The 16,009-nt window shown below is 34.2% G+C and overlaps 2 protein-coding genes across 3 annotated transcripts; one reads left to right on the forward strand and one right to left on the reverse strand.

Annotated features, from left to right (window-relative positions):
* The first annotated feature begins 3,262 nt into the window (after positions 1–3,262).
* rwdd1 (RWD domain containing 1) lies at positions 3,263–6,563 on the forward strand. The gene is made up of 7 exons (XM_051865056.1): positions 3,263–3,442; positions 3,852–3,917; positions 4,038–4,168; positions 4,289–4,441; positions 5,860–5,992; positions 6,076–6,138; positions 6,244–6,563. Exons 1-7 carry the CDS (start codon positions 3,370–3,372, stop codon positions 6,354–6,356), a joined length of 732 nt encoding a protein of 243 aa, XP_051721016.1. The 5' UTR covers positions 3,263–3,369; the 3' UTR covers positions 6,357–6,563.
* A 203-nt stretch (positions 6,564–6,766) lies between these two features.
* Positions 6,767–15,895, reverse strand: LOC127496997 (amine sulfotransferase-like). 2 transcript variants are annotated; one of them, XM_051865054.1, is made up of 7 exons: positions 15,651–15,895; positions 11,290–11,451; positions 9,958–10,166; positions 9,528–9,654; positions 9,334–9,428; positions 8,631–8,811; positions 6,767–8,002 (listed from the first exon to the last, which is right to left on the reverse strand). In XM_051865054.1, the coding sequence occupies exons 1-7, from the start codon at positions 15,754–15,756 to the stop codon at positions 7,872–7,874; spliced, it is 1,011 nt and encodes a 336-aa protein (XP_051721014.1). In that variant the 5' UTR covers positions 15,757–15,895; the 3' UTR covers positions 6,767–7,871. The 2 variants fall into 2 exon arrangements, with proteins under 2 accessions (XP_051721014.1, XP_051721015.1); XM_051865055.1 differs by lacking the exon at positions 15,651–15,895 and adding an exon at positions 12,687–13,274.
* Positions 15,896–16,009: the final 114 nt, after the last annotated feature.

Raw genomic sequence — 16,009 nt, forward strand, 5'->3', positions numbered from 1 at the left:
CAGTAGGTGTGTGATGCTTTAACCCTCTGGTATTGTTCATTTGGGGGTCACACTTGTGTTGTTTGTGGTCAAAAGTGTCCAAACACATGAAATGTAATTTTTTTTATTTTCTGTAAAAGTCAACTTAATATAGCTTTGTTTAATAATATTTTTTCTTTTTTCTTTTGTATTTTGAGAGAATTTTAAGGTACTAATTAATATTTATGCAATAATTATGATCTCTCTTTTTTTCATTGAAAATAATACAAATGAATTACTTTTCAATTAAAGCAGTATTTCATGTTAAAATTGAGACAATGCCTTTAAAATCCAATTTTTGAAGGCTGGGAGTAAAAAAGGAAAAACTATACCATGGTGTAACCACTAGATTCCTAAGGCTATATAGCTCTATATAAAAAGGCTTATAAATTCTCTAGTTGTTTTTAGACATACTTATTTTTATTAAGTTGTGGATTTGGATATATATTTAGACATGTCTCAAAGACTGTCAAGGATTTTGATTTTATTTTTGTTTTGTTTTTTGTTTGAAATGTTGATTTGAAGTGCCAGTTTTTCCATTAATTTTACTAGTCAAACCTGAACACAGGTTCCTTGCTGTCCATACTGCACTGGGGCTGAAGTTTTGATTTTATTTCACGCATTTGCAAAAACTTGCTTTGTGTTACAGTCACGCTAGTTCATATATGTGTGTCTGTGTGTCTATTTTGCACTCTTAAAGGGATAGTTCACCCAAAAAATTATTCCATAATTTACTCACCCTCAAGCCATCCTAGGTGTATGACTATCTTCTTTCATATGACCACAATCAGAGATATCTTTAGTCCTCCAAGGTTTATAATGGTTATGAATGCCCGGGTTCCATAAACCACTAAGTCTAGTCTTACAAGTTAGTCATCAATTTTTTTCTTTAAAACTTTTTTTAAGTCAGTTACATAAAAATGTAGATTGACCTAATTTGATACCAAAAATAAGAGTGACTGCCCCTTGACTAACTGCTAGTGGGTCATACTAGATCTTAAGACACTGACTTAACATAATGGCTATGTTTATGCAACTGACCCCTGGATAGGTAGTGCTGGCACAGTAGGCTATATATATCAGCTTGACCACCGCCATCATTTTAATCCAACACCAGAGAGTGTTGTTCGGTTATTTTAGGCCAAAAATGTTTTGAAATTTTAAAAAATCGCACCTTGTCAGAACGGTACGAAACTCTGTGACTTTTGCAGCAGTCGCCATGTGACCACAAAAAAGAAGAAAAAAAGTGGACTTTATTCGAAAAAGCTAAATGGTCGTACACTTGAGTGTTGTTCGTGGTCAAAAATCACCGCCATACAAATCAGCCACGATGCACAAAAAGTGCACAGCTATGAAGGGGTGACACTCTAAAATATTAAAAGGATAGTTCACCCAAAAATGAAAATTATTCCATGATTTACTCACCTGTTATGCTCTATCCTCCGCACCTCCGCGTGCTTCACTACATTGTGCGTTAGGTCAAAGTATACTCTTCGGCCGCAAATCGACTTGCACGTGCGTACGGTCGTCCGCCGGAAGCTAGTTATTTGAATTTATAAAGTTTTAATTGTGGATATTTTTCTTACAAAAACGCATCGCTTCACTTCAGAAGGCCTTTTTTATGGATGGATGCATTATTTTTTACTTCAAAATATGAGCTCTCATTTATAGTTCTGTTTAGTGAATGATTCATTCATTTTTTGGGGCCAAACCCACAACTTTAATTGATCTATATTAGGTTTTGTTAGTACAACTTTTGTATTATTATTTTCAGTTTTTTTTTTTTTTTTTTTTTTTTTTTTTTTTGCTATTATTTGAAAGTGAAGAGAGACAGGACTCTGGCTAGGGCTATGGCTCTGACTCAAATTCCATTTTAATGTCATTAGTTATTAGGCTATGTTTTGTTACTTCTATGCAGTAACTTTTTTACATTTCTTTGTATATTTATGTATTTATAATTGTTATGAATGGGGGGCCATGTTTTGAAAATAATGCACCCATCCAAAAAAAAAGTAATCCATACGACTCCAGTGGGTTAATAAAGGCCTTCTGAAGCGAAGCCATGCGTTTTTGTAAGAAAAATATACATATTTAAAACTTTATAAATTCAAATAACTAGCTTCCGGCGGACGACCATACGAAGTCGATTTGCGGCGGAAGAGTATCCTTTGATCTGACGCACAACGTAATGACGAACGCGAAGGCGCGGAGGATAGAGCAAAACAGGTGAGTAAATCATGGAATAATTTTATTTTAGAGCGTCACCCCTTCATAGCTGTGCACTTTTTGTGCATCGTGGCTGATTTGTAGATTGTAGAAATCTCTGAACTTTTGCCTATTTCCCATTCATTTTCTATGGCGGTCCATTTAAGACCATTTAGCTTTTTCGAATAAAGTCCTTTTTTTTTTTTTTTTTTGGTCACATGGCGACTGCCGCAAAAGTCACCGAGTTTTGTACTATTTCGATGAAGTAGTGATTTTTAAAATTTCAAAACATTTTTATTTGTCTAAAATAACCAAACAACACCCTCTGGTGTTGGGTTAACATGATGGCGGTGGTCAAGCTGATCTACAGCATGACCACTATGACCAATATAGCATAGGCCTACTGTGTCAGCACTACCTATCCAGAAGCTAAAGTAAGTCCATTTTAGAATTTAAGCTGGTCCAACTGGTCTAAGCTGTTTCAGCAGACTTGGCAGGATAGAACTCTTCAAAACCATATCCAGAATAAGGAAAGGCTTCATTTTTGCCTGTACATTTTTATTTTTTTTTATTTTTTTTTGCCTATGACCTACACTTTCATCAGTGTCTGTTTAATTCGTAAATCCCAGTTCATGTAACATTGTTTTTGAAATGGGCAGCATACCCAGCTAGAAGTAGTAATAATAAAGGCTTAATAATAATAAATAATAATAAATTCATATTATTATAAATTCATATTATTATATTTAAACTGATTACACTGAACATAATTACAGATATTAATGGACATATATTTTATAAATATTACTTGCCTTTTATAGTGAAGTAGAGAGGCAGTTTTAGGAAAGAGGCTGGACCGCCAGGCTATATAATCCATGCCAGATTCGAGCCTTTTCACATATGTTAATTTTGTATCAATTGTTTATTGTGTATACAATCTTTTTACAGCAGATTCAATGGTGTGACAGCACGAATTACAACAATTGCACTCATTTTTAACAGATCAAGTGAAATTGGGGTGTTACTCACGCCACCCAGACACAAGCTCAGACATTATTGATGATTGCAGATGACATCGATGCTGGACGGGCCTTAGCACACGTTTCTTCCATGCAGATTCTAATGTATGGACATTTGTGACATAAAATGACAGACTACGGCGAGGAGCAGAGGAATGAACTAGAAGCAATAGAGTCCATTTACCCAGACTCATTTACAGGTAAGATAGAGCGCAAAGTATATGTTTTTATGCACATAACTTCGTTACGCTTTCCGTTAGCTGCCTAGCTTTTCATGAAACAAAGTTAGTTAAACATATGAACGACCCAGTCATCTCTTTGATATTCTTTATAGCAGCAGATTGAGCTGTCAAAGGTTAAGAAACAATGCATGCAAGCGATAACCGATGGCCAACAACATGTCAAGTAGAAGTTGACTGGTTAACTGATATGTTAAACATCAGATTTATGTTTACTTGCTGCATTTTAACTGTCGAAGTACCGGTTGGAGTTCAGGTATTTGTGCCAGTCTCTGTAGTCAGCGGTGACCCAAACCTGTTATCTGTTGGAAACGGTGATCTCTGAAGGTTTCATTAGTTTTTTTTCTTTGCAATATTTATATTCATGCAGTGCTTTCCGAGAAGCCCACAAGCTTCACCATCACAGTTACTTCTGATGCGGGAGAAAATGAAGAAAGTAAGTTCCTGTGCCTTATTATCTCGTTAAAAGTCGAACTATGTTAGTGCACGTAATATCTTTAACCATCATTTAAGTTTAGCTCAAAGCACCACCAGCACTGATTTCTGTCTGTTTTAGCGGTGGAGGTGACCCTGAAGTTTACATATGTGGAGAAATATCCAGACGAGCCCCCTCTCTGGGAGATCTTTTCACAGGAAAACCTGGAAGATTCAGACACTGAAGACATTCTAACGCTTTTGAATCAACAGGTCTGCACACCTGACATCATACCCAGCAAAAACACATTTAAATTGATAAAGTGCACATGATGATGGCTAACACTTTTTTGCTGTCCTGTAGCCCTTTCTGATAACCTTTTTCTTTTGTAGGCCGAAGAAAACCTGGGAATGGTCATGATATTCACATTAGTTACAGCTGTACAGGAGAAACTTAATGAAATAGTAGACCAGATTAAGAGCAGAAGAGAAGAGGAGAAAGAACGAATAGAAAGAAAGGAAAGGGAGGCCGAAGAAGCTGAGAAGGTTTGTTGTGAGCATGTTCTTCTGAGTGTAGTGTAACAATCATGAAATCCAAAAGCATCTTTTATGGTTACCCCCAGGATAGTGACTGTTTTGAGCTGTTACATGAAATTCAGAAGAGGGGGGAAAAGTCCATTTCACACTTTTTAGAGCCATTCAAAAACTGGCAATGGAAAAAAGTTTTGTAATACTGTTATTATATAATGAAAAATTTGTGATTTAAATATTACTTTAGTTTCAATAACATTTGTTTAGCCTGAATACACTAGCTCTGTGCTGGCAATGAAGCAAAATTGTACCAGAGATGTAATTACAACATCTACCAGTAGAGGCCCATGATAAACCACAAAAGATTGACCACTTGGTTTGAAATAGAATAGACCATCCCAAATGTAAGGCAATGTTGCTTTTGTATAATTTAAAGAATGTTATTGTCTTAAATGGTAGGTTTGTTAGTAGTTAGACCAGTGGTTAAAAGTTAAGGTGGAATAATTCAGATTTTTAATGTTATTGACAGAAGTTTCTTATGCTCACGTTAGGCTGCATTTAGTTGATCAGAAATACAGTAATATTGTGAATTATTATTATTATTGCAATTTAAAACAACTGTTTTCTATTTAAATATATTTTAAAATGTAAATTATTTCTGTGATGGCAAAGCTGAATTTTCAGCATCATTACTCCAGTCTTCAGTGTCACATGATCCTTCAGAAATCATTCTAATATGCTGATTTGATGCTCAAGAAAGATTTCTTATTATTATCAATGTTGAAAACAGTTGTGCCACTTTATATTTTTGTGGGAACCGTGATACACTTAAAAGTTTGGACATTTAAAAGTTTGGGCTTAGTAAGAAATTAATATAGAAAAATTGAAATTAATATTTGTATTCAACAAGGAGGCGTTCAATTGATTCGAGTGACAGTTATGTTACAAAATATTTCTATTTCAAATAAATGTTCTGTTCTTGAAAGAATCCTGAAAAAACTATCACAGTTTCCACAATTAAGCAGCAAAAATGTTTTCAACATTGTTAAAAATAATAACCATTAATAATTGATAACTGATCACTAAATCAGCATATTAGAATGACTTCTGAAGGATCATGTGACACTGAAGACTGCTGTAATGGCTGCTGAAAATTCAGCTTTGCCATCACAGGAATTTTAAAACATTTTTTAAAAAAATGTTCAAACAGAAAAGAGTTGTTTTAAAATGTAGTAATATTTCACAATATTACTTTTTTTACTGTATTTTTGATCAAATATATGTAGCCTTGGTGAGAGACTTCTTTAAAAAACATTAAATATCTTAATTATTTCAAACTTTTGACCCTCAGTGTATATAGCTACTAATTATATTAAAATGTAAAATGTTGTTTGACTTTTGACTGATCTTTGTTTCTGTTTCGTTTTTCACAGTTTGCATTCCAAGGCACTGTGGTCACAATTGAGAACTTCTTATCATGGAAAGCAAAATTTGAACAAGAAATGACAGAACTAAAGAGTAAAAGGCAGAAAGAAGAGGAGCAGTCAGGAAAGGGAAAACTCACAGGTAAATTACTAATCTGATATTATTTACTAATCTGGTTCACCACCTTTTGTCTCATTCTGCTCATTTACTTTTTTCTGTTACAGGAAAACAGCTTTTTGAGACAGACCATAATCTTGACACTTCAGATATCCAGTTCTTGGAGGACGGTAAGCAATGTCAATTATTATTCTAAATACAAGTTATATAGGATGTCATTTGCTCTTTTTTGCGATTGTCCTTTAAAATTGCTCTTCTTTGCTTTTTCCCTGTAGGTGGCAACAGTGTGGAAGTGGATGAGTCACTCTTCCAAGACATGGATGATTTGGACTTGGATGAGGACGACCCTGATTTCAACCCACTGGACTTGGGCAGCGATGAAGACTGAATTGTGTTAACTCTCAACCTGATATGAATGGTATAGATGCCAATATCCTCCTGTAGCAGCCTTATGGAGGCAGGACTTCAGCTCAACCGCGCTAAACACAAACTTTTCAGTCACTACTATCTATGGTGCAGCATATTTTACGAAACTGTCAAACATATTGTCATTTGTACAATTATGGCCATTAAAAACCATTGACTTGTTCTCTTATTCATATGAATGGCTTCATTTACACTAGAGTTAAGTTGACGTTTCCCAGAAATGTGGCCTGGCAGGTAGTGCAACCTAAATTTCTCAGTAAAATAATTTACTGTTTTTTTTCCCCCCTCTGTCTCTCCCTATTAAGCATATTTAAAAACACTTTTAGAGAAACTGAGCAAAATGAAATCTTTGTGAAATACCTCTAATTCAGTGTTTCTTTACCTTTCAATATTTTAATGTTTGAAATTAACTTTATTTTGCATTTTAAACAGTTGTTTTTAGATTATATTTCCTAACCCTAACAAGTTGCATAAGTATCAAATTTAGAATATAATATTTTTTATGTATAAACTATTCATTTTAAATGGCAATTGCAAAGCACACTGTTCCAGAAGAGGACATCAGTGAATCATCTTATGAATCTTTATGTCTTAAAGGGTTAGTTTACCCAAAAATAATCATGTCGTTCCAAACCTGTAAGAAACACAAATGAAGGTATTTTTAATGAAATCTGAGATTTCTCCATTGACAGTCTATGTAACTATCACTTTGACACTTCCAAAAGTTCATAAAGAGATTGTAAAACTAATCCATATGAATTGCGTGGTTTAGTCCAAATTTTCTGAAAAGACAAGATCGCTTTATATGATGAACAGGTTGAATTTAGGCTTTTATTCACATATAAACATTCATCGACACTCACATCAGTTATGGTAAACGGAAGCTCAAGCATGTTTGCTTGATGCGTGCAAGAACCAATGAGGTTCATTCTCGTGTTACGCAGCACATTTGAGCTTCCGCAAGAACCACTGAGGTTTGTTTTCGTGTGTCAAACTGTTATGGTTGAGCTTCTGTTTATGTTTGCTGATCATTGTTTATATGTGAATAAAATCCTAAATTAAATCTGTTCGTCATACAATGCGATCGTGTCTCTTCATAAAATTTAGACTTACCCGCTCAATACATATGGATTAGTTTTACGATCTCTTTATGAACTTTTTAAAGTGTCAAAGTGGTAGTTGGGTAGACTGTCAATGGAGGGACAGAAATCTCTCAGATTTCATTAAAAATATCTTCATCTGTGTTTTGAACATGAACAAAAGTCTTACGGGTTTGGAACGACATGAGGGTGAGTAAATGATGACAGAATTTTCATTTTTGGGTGAACTAACCCTTTAAGCTATATTGAACTGTTAATCTGCTGAATTTATGGTGTAAAGTTGCCTATAAAATCTGTTAATAAAATAATTGTTTTAGAGCTAGCTTTAGAACTTAGATGTCATCTGCTGGGTACACATGAAAAAACTGAATAAAAAATCATGATGTGATGGGATCATTCATGTCCCAGATGAATGAAAGAGGAACATCTTTCATTTTCTGTTGGTACGCTTCGTCAAATCTCTCATTCTGTGCCACAGTGAAGTAGTTCCTCCAGTCACCAATGATTCCTGTTCAGAATTAAGCAGTGAGGTTATATTCAGGTCTATAATTAAATCCAACATGTTTCAGTACTTTCAAATTAGTTAATGGAAGAGATTAGTGACGGTCTTAGAACAGATTTAGTTCATATCTGTATATACAATGATTTACTCGAATATAACTTTTAAGTTCAAGTTAAGTTCAACTTTTAAGTTCAATGATAAGATGGGTGGAAACATTCAAGAGATTCTGTGGTTTGTAGGAGTTTTTTTAAAAAAAAAGCTTTGGCTTGAAAAGATAAAGTCATCCCAAAAATGAGCACAGATAAAGTATAATTATAAAGTTCACTATCAGTAAAACTTCTCATGATCATGAAATGAAGATTGTATCATGATTTACCCACCCTCATTTTTCACATCTTTATAACTTAATCAGGATCAGAATCAGCAGAATAAGTCTCAGCCCCCTTTTACTATCATTGTATGGAAAAAAGATAACATCTCCTTTTGTCATAAAGCTTTAGAACAACATGAAGCGATGAACAACATGAAATGATGACAGAATCTTCATTGTGAGAATTTTTACTGATAGTGAACTTGATAATTAATTATATTTTATGTGTGTGCTAACAGTGAATTACAGTGAGGTGTTCTATACCTTTCCTCATAAATGCTCCCTGCTCGTGGTTCAGCATGGTGATAGAGACCAGCTGGTAATTGGCCTGAGGATTGTTCTTCATATTTTTGAAAGTACTGTGCTCAACAACCTCATTCAACTGCTGTGGTGTCAAGTCCCTCCCCAAGAACGAAGTGATTCTTTCAACCACTGACCGCAAGTCCTGCAAGCATTCACCATTGATAAGTTACAGCAACAATTCTAGACTGATCCTCCTCCGACAAGGTTACGTAATGTACAAGTCTGGGGTCAAATGTGATTTTATGATTTTTTTTTAATGCTAATTTTTTAAATAAGATTTTTAAAATGTCTCTTATGCTCACCAAGGCTGCATTTATCTGATCAAAAGTACAATAAATTTACAATTAAAAATATCTGTTTTCTATTTCAACATATTTTAAAATGTAATCTATTCCTGTGATGGCAAAGTTTCACCAGCCATTACTCCAGTCTTCAGAGTCACATGATCCTTCCAAAATCATTCTAGAAATACTTCAAGAAAAAAGAACAGAATTTCATTTAAATAAATTTTTTATTTATTTAAATATTTACTTTCACCGTTGATGGATTTAATGCATCTTTGATGAATAAATGTATGAATTTCTTTTGGAAAAAAATCTCAGTGACCCCAAACTTTTAAACGGTCCAGTAAAGCTTATTTATCAGGCAAACAAATCAATCAAACCTTGATCATCTCCTCATATGTAATGTACAAGAAGTTCATCTCGTCTTTGTGGGAGTACCAGTTCTTGACATGCTCAAACCAGCAATTACCATAAACTGAAACACATGATATTTTTAACTATTGATGAGTAAACAGTTGTTTTCATTGAAATTGGAACTTACAATATTAGATTAAAGAAAAAGTATTTTGTTTACCATTTCCTTTCATGAATTTCTCAAAAAAATCATCAAAGTCTTTTGGGGTCTCCAGCATGTTTGCATATTTGTGAAAATGGTAGTAGGACACCAAAACATCCTTTGGATTTCTGGCCACATAGATGACCTATGATAAGATTGCAAATGCAACACTGCACACTCTTAAAAATAAAGGCTTTTTTATTGGCGTTGATGGTTCTTTAGATTATTGTAATGTTCTTCACACTAAGAAAAACATGTTTCTTTTAAGAAATGATCACTGAAAGGTACTTTGAGGAAACCAAAATGGTTCTTCTATGGCATTATTGTGTAAACCTGCTTTTGGAACCTTTATTTTTAAGAGTGTAAGAGAAACCAGCGGTCATGATTATTCAGTACATTGGAATGGCTTAGTTATTTTAAGTCATAGAAGCAGTGACACCGATCTCACCTTGCCCTTCTTTTGTTTCAGTTCAAGTGGCATGAATTTGTATGACAAATGAGACACACGGAATCTAGGGGAGGGGGCAGAAACAAACTGTTTCTCAGAGTCTGAAACCTCAATCCATGGCATGCGCTCAGAATTCAGCTGATTACTTGTTGCTGTAACATCTCCCTTGACCTCTATTAGACTAAGGATTTGCTGCATCCAAATAGTGCCTGCCAAAATAATCAACAGAAACAAAAACATGTTTACAAATTCACTAATAAATTGCATTTAAGCTTTCAAAAGTCTATTTAAGTCACTATGAAATTATTTTTTTTTTACAGAACACAATGTTTATTATAAATGATTTATCCGTTCACATCATCATTTTTTTTTTAAAATCCTATGCCCTTGTAATCTTTAATCAAAAACGTTAAACAAAAACTCTTCTTTTCATGACACGTGTCTCGTCGGAGGGTGAGGCTATAATTACATCTTCAACTACGTAATTATATTACTGTACTAATTATTCTCTCTTAGTATTTATTACTAATTATTTTCTAAATCCCATTTCAACCTCGACCAGTTAGACAATACAAAGATAGACATGAAACTGCTCTTTTAATTCTTCCAAATAAATATTAGAAATTGCATAAATTATTCTTGAACTGACCAAAGAATTTAAATGGAGGTCAGATTAAAAACATACGTTAAAAAAAAAAAAAAATAAATAAAAAAAACATACTATTGTTTCATATAGAATTGTTCTATATTAATCTATACAGAAGTAACTGTAAATAAATTACAAAAAAATAAGAGTAATCCCTTTACTTTTTTTTTTTTTTTTTATTTTTTTTTTTTTAGGGAAAAGTAATTAAATTGCAGTAATTAATTACTTAGTGATGAGTTACACCCAACACTGCATTTTACCCAACTTCCTACAATCCAATCAATTCCCGAAGGACAAAATCAAGTCCCGCCCTACATTTGTTCTTGTTCCAGAAGCTGTTGCACTCGGATATACATCACATTATAAGGAAGAAAAGACAATTGTTTTTTTAACATTGATAATATGAAATGTTTCTTGAGCACGAAATCAGCATATTAGAATGATTTCTGAAAGATCATGTGACACTGAAGACTAGAGTAATAGAGACAGAGCGCATTTAGGCCACGCCCACACCGGGGGGGAAACAATCCAACCGTCTCCATTGACTTTGTATTGCGTGAGGCTGCCTCCTTGTCATTTCTGACTTATAACAAAAAACAGAACAATGCCTTAAAGTTGCTGTGTGACAAGGTGTACAGCAAACAAGCTAAAAAACCTTTTATCAGCAACATGGTTTTCTATTTTACCTGATTTGGGGTAAGTAATGACAAAGACATCGGAGTCTCGAATCTCAAAGTTCTGAATTTTATCCACCACCTCAGGAGAGTGGATTCCAGATATCAAGTTGAAGCCCCTATGAGAGATCAGTTTATGATCAGGGGTCTCACCACTGCTCTTATTTGAACACTCTAAGAGACAAAAGAGATATAGAGTAAAATTATAGAGTAAAATTAAAAACATACAAGTGTCTACATTCAGAGAGAAGCTTGGAATAGAACAAAACTACTTTACTGAGAATTTATACAACGTGTTTATTCACATTCATCAAAAAATATTTGCACAAATAAAGTGATATACAACTCTATAACTTAAAGTAATATTTGAAGTGAATTAAAAAGGTGTAAATACATTCATGCAATCATAGCATACAAAGTCTTATATTAGGCTATTTTTCTTATGCCTTACCCATTTAATCCCAATTTTTTTCCCAGTGAAAACATGATGTATTATCACAAACATGCATTTAAATGCACTACTCTTCTGTTGTTTTCTAAGTAAACGTGTGCGCAATTCCACCCTCAGACCTCCAACCTATCATAAACACTTAAATCCACAAGAAATGGCAAGCCGAATGGAATCAGTAGCCTAATAGAAAGAAACTTTACAAAATCAATCCTGTGGATGGTGGAAAACGTAATTTGTCCATTTTGAAAATCGCTGGGAGCATATTATCTACAGTCGCTGTCGATAAGGCCACTCCAGACTACCCACAGGCAAAGTTTTTGTTAATGGGTGAAGATCCTCCTATTCCCCTCTTTAGAGCCATTTATCACTGAAGCATATGGACTGTGATGGCTTTAACTTCAGTATAGGAAACTTTCAGTTGACTCATGAAAAGATTTTTTTTTTAATGAAGTAAGACCAGATTTAGTTCTAATTAGTTTTTTTTAAATCAAAGATTAACTTTAAAAATCTTTTATACATGTTTTACTTACCTTTATTTTGTTGTTATATATATATATATATATATATACACACATATATATATATTATTTATTTATACTTACTAAACAAACAATCAAACTATGTAAACGTGCGCTAGAAGGACGCGTTTGACATTTGCACTCGCGTCTCCGGTCTTTTCTTGCGAATGACACAATATTCTAAAAACGCGGCATTCAAGTCAATAAAAGTTAAACTTTTATAAAATTCATCGACACTTTGCGCGTTTTCTTTAAAGGGCCCCTTTTACCCTCCAAAGTATTGTATCTAACAGATGAAGTTGGTGAAGATTTGGTGAGAATTGAGGTGAAAAAAGGCCCAAAAGAAGTAAGATATTTGCAAAATACAAGAGGAAAAAGAGAAGCAGTAGCAGGAGTCTTTTAAAACTAAACATTTTATATGCTCTGCCATAGAAAAGTACCTATTGAAGTTCTTTGTACTTTTCTTGCAACCATTTAATGATGCACTCAAGCAGAGGTGCAACTCTGGTCTGAAGTGTGGGGGGGACCAAGAGTGTTGGTTAATAGTCAATTTTCATTTCAGTTACAACATACCATTTTAATATGCAATGGATACTCAAAGTTAAAACAAACACAAGATTTTCAGGAAAATTATGAAGCCTAAAGAATTTATTTCATTTGCATATCTTAAGTGAGAAAAATATAAAAATCCAGAAGTTTTGTAGACATTAAGAGTCTAGATATTTTGTTTCATATGTCAATTATGTGTAATATAACAAAATATGTAAAAAACAACAATACACAAATTTTATGTAAACTGTTGGAAGATCTTCTCTTTGTCAAGAATGTCAATTTGATACTGTTTAGGTCAGATTATAAAACTACCACAGGTTGGCATTAGTTAAGGTGTCTGTTTAGCCCCTTATCTGTTCCAAAAATAATAATTAATGCAAATGAATTAATTGACTCACAGTAAAGAAGATAAAAGTGTTTAGCATTTTAGCATGAAAAGGTAGCTTAAAGGATTAGTCCACTTTCAAATAAAAATTTCCTGATCATTTACTCACACCCATGTCATCCAAGATGTCCATGTCCTTCTTTCTTCAATCGAAAGAAATTAAGGTTTTTGATGAAAACATTCCAGGATTTTTCTCCTTATAGTGGACTTACAGAACGAACGCGGTGCCAGTTCCGCTTTTTCCGTAAATTGAATAGGGAAGGCGTAGAACATTTAGCGTAAGCTTTTTGAAGAATACGGAATCGCGTTCTGGTGGAAGCACTTGTGATATGAACATTTGTGCCTATAAAGCATATACATTTTGATTTTTTTTAGAAAATTACAGATTGTTTCGCTAGATAAGACCCTTATTCCTCGTCTGGTATCGTTTAAAGCCCTTTGAAGCTGCACTGAAACTGTAATTTTGACCTTCAATCGTTTGGAGACCATTGAAGTCCACTATAAGGAGAATAATCCTGGAATGTTTTCATTAAAAACCTTAATTTCTTTTCTACTGAAGAAAGAAGGACATGGACATCTTGGATGACATGGGGGTGAGTAAATTATCAGGAAATTTTTATTTGAAAGTGAACTATACCTTTAATTTGCTGGCATTTTTCAAAAGGAGACAACACGCGGAAGTCTTCATATGGCGCACACTTGGTGTTCTTAGACATTGGACAATAAATATTAAAAAAAAAAAAAAAATTAATAAAACAGATTTATGTTTTATTAGGGTACAGGGTAACTTACAAGAGTAAATAATGAACTGGTTGTTTCAATAAGTACTGTACAGTGTTTCCTTTACTCTTTACTTTAAAAACTGTCTATAAAGAGTAATATTTTAGGTCTGAGATGTGGGGACGGTGAAGAGAGAGAGGGCAAGCAGTTTGCAGTTCAGCTCAGTATTGCCGTCTAATCAGCCAATATTGTCTTAAATAGCCTCCATAGCACTTCATCTATTATAACATGAGATTTTGACCAAATGTTGATTTTGGTCAAATGTTTTTTGTTTTTTTTTGGACATAATAAGGTGGATAGTAATACTTCTGTGATAATGTGAATTATTGTAAGATAGAAATAATGATACTGTGTGGCTGAAAAGACTGTTTGTGAAGCTGTTTCATGGTCAGAACGCAGATCTGAATGTTATTTAGGAATGAGATCGCGCGATCTTTGAAAGATTAAACGTGCAGGTCTGTTTTGATAAAGGAATGTATGACATGTTTCGTCACGTAAGTTGGTTTTTACTGTCAATTTCGTCAAGAACAATTTAGCGGATTCACTCCAGTAATTGAATGCGTTTGTCACTCCTGAAACTTTACCGTATATGTAGACGCTGGTCCTCTGCAAATTGTGAATGGATTATATATGGAAAGCGAGCAAAGGGAGCTCCCTTATGGCGCGAATGACTGAAAATACGCGAAAAAGAATCAATGAACATAACTACACTGCTCAATCAGTCTCTTGAATCCACTAAATGGGGACCTAATCAGACCTGATAGGATAGGCTACATTTTAACTTTAAGACAAAATGTAGCCTAGCAGGTGTGATTAGGTCTCCATGGTCAGCACAGAAGAGACACCAAGATGTTACATTTGGAAATAATCAAACATATCAGAGCATATAGTAAAGGATTAAAGAAATCAGCACGTAAAAGAACAATCATGTAACACAAGACAAAAAGAAACGGATTTTGAATTCATAAAGAAAAGATTAATGAAAAATTAATAAAATAAATGAATAAAAGACAATCAATAAAAAGAAGAAAATTGAATAATATGATTGACTACGTTTACATGTGCACCAATAATGAGATTAATAGGTTGGATGTTTACATGACACGAGAACTCTTCACTCAGTTTACATGCAATTTTCATTACTCTGATTATTCGCTAATAAGTATGGTTATACCACACTTAGATAGGCATACAGTATGCATGTTACCGGCCATTGTTTTAACCTTACATCAAAATACATTTGTATGGATATACTAGGCTAGATATTATAAGGCGCCGTGATGAATGTCGCAATGCCGTCGCGTTCTTCGCGCTGTATAGAAGATGAAGATACGGAGCAGAGACTGCACAGCGAGTTGTGTTGACATAGTTTAGCGATTTGGAGAAGAGAAAACTTCAAAATAAAAATGAAGTTATGTGAACAACTTTATTGCAATTAAAATCGGCGTACACCACCTAGCTTAATACGAGTATGGTTACTACGATTGTGAGCTTACGTTTGATCTAAGTATTGCGCTTACATGAGCCTGGGGTAAAGTTTAATCGCAATATTGCTAAAATCCCATTAGAATCGCATTATGAGGGTGTATTCACATACTCCACCTGGCCTATAGATTAAGCACATTAAAATGTCCTAAACCAGGGTTTATTGCCTACCTGATCAGAGTTTGCTGTGCGGTTCACTTACCTGCCATCTCTCTCTGTCTCTCTTTGGAGTGAGCGTGAGATTCCTGTCTGTCCTTGACTTGCAGGTCTGCTGCCTTGATTAAATCAGGAAGCGTATTTTGGCACATTACGCATTTGGTCAGGACACAGAGAAAGGAGGTGAGGTTCTCTAATGATTTGACTTTCGCCTGCAGGTTGGAAAAGCGGAGTCGGGCGTTGCTAGTTCAGAGTGATTCAGAGTGCACAAGGACACTGATTCAACAATGGATACCACGTGTATACAACCATAGTTGAAAGACAAAATGAGCTAATCATTCAATGAATCAAAATCTGAAGAATTGAAGATTCACACACATGATGATAATAATAACTTATTGTGCA

The sequence above is a fragment of the Ctenopharyngodon idella genome, chromosome 16 (assembly GCF_019924925.1).
Source record: "Ctenopharyngodon idella isolate HZGC_01 chromosome 16, HZGC01, whole genome shotgun sequence".
NCBI lineage: Eukaryota > Metazoa > Chordata > Actinopteri > Cypriniformes > Xenocyprididae > Ctenopharyngodon > Ctenopharyngodon idella.

What these genes read in the sequence shown, in the direction of transcription:
- rwdd1 (XM_051865056.1), top strand. Translation starts at nt 3,370, where the DNA reads ATGACAGACTACGGCGAGGAGCAGAGGAATGAACTAGAAGCAATAGAG. An exon ending in TTACCCAGACTCATTTACAG is followed by an intron (nt 3,443 to 3,851) that starts GTAAGATAGAGC and finishes ATATTCATGCAG; the next exon opens with TGCTTTCCGAGAAGCCCACA. An exon ending in TATCCAGTTCTTGGAGGACG is followed by an intron (nt 6,139 to 6,243) that starts GTAAGCAATGTC and finishes TTTTCCCTGTAG; the next exon opens with GTGGCAACAGTGTGGAAGTG.
- LOC127496997 (XM_051865054.1), bottom strand. Translation starts at nt 15,756, where the DNA reads ATGTGCCAAAATACGCTTCCTGATTTAATCAAGGCAGCAGACCTGCAA. An exon ending in GAGACAGAGAGAGATGGCAG is followed by an intron (nt 11,452 to 15,650) that starts GTAAGTGAACCG and finishes TTTGTCTCTTAG; the next exon opens with AGTGTTCAAATAAGAGCAGT. An exon ending in GGGAGCATTTATGAGGAAAG is followed by an intron (nt 8,003 to 8,630) that starts GTATAGAACACC and finishes AATTCTGAACAG; the next exon opens with GAATCATTGGTGACTGGAGG.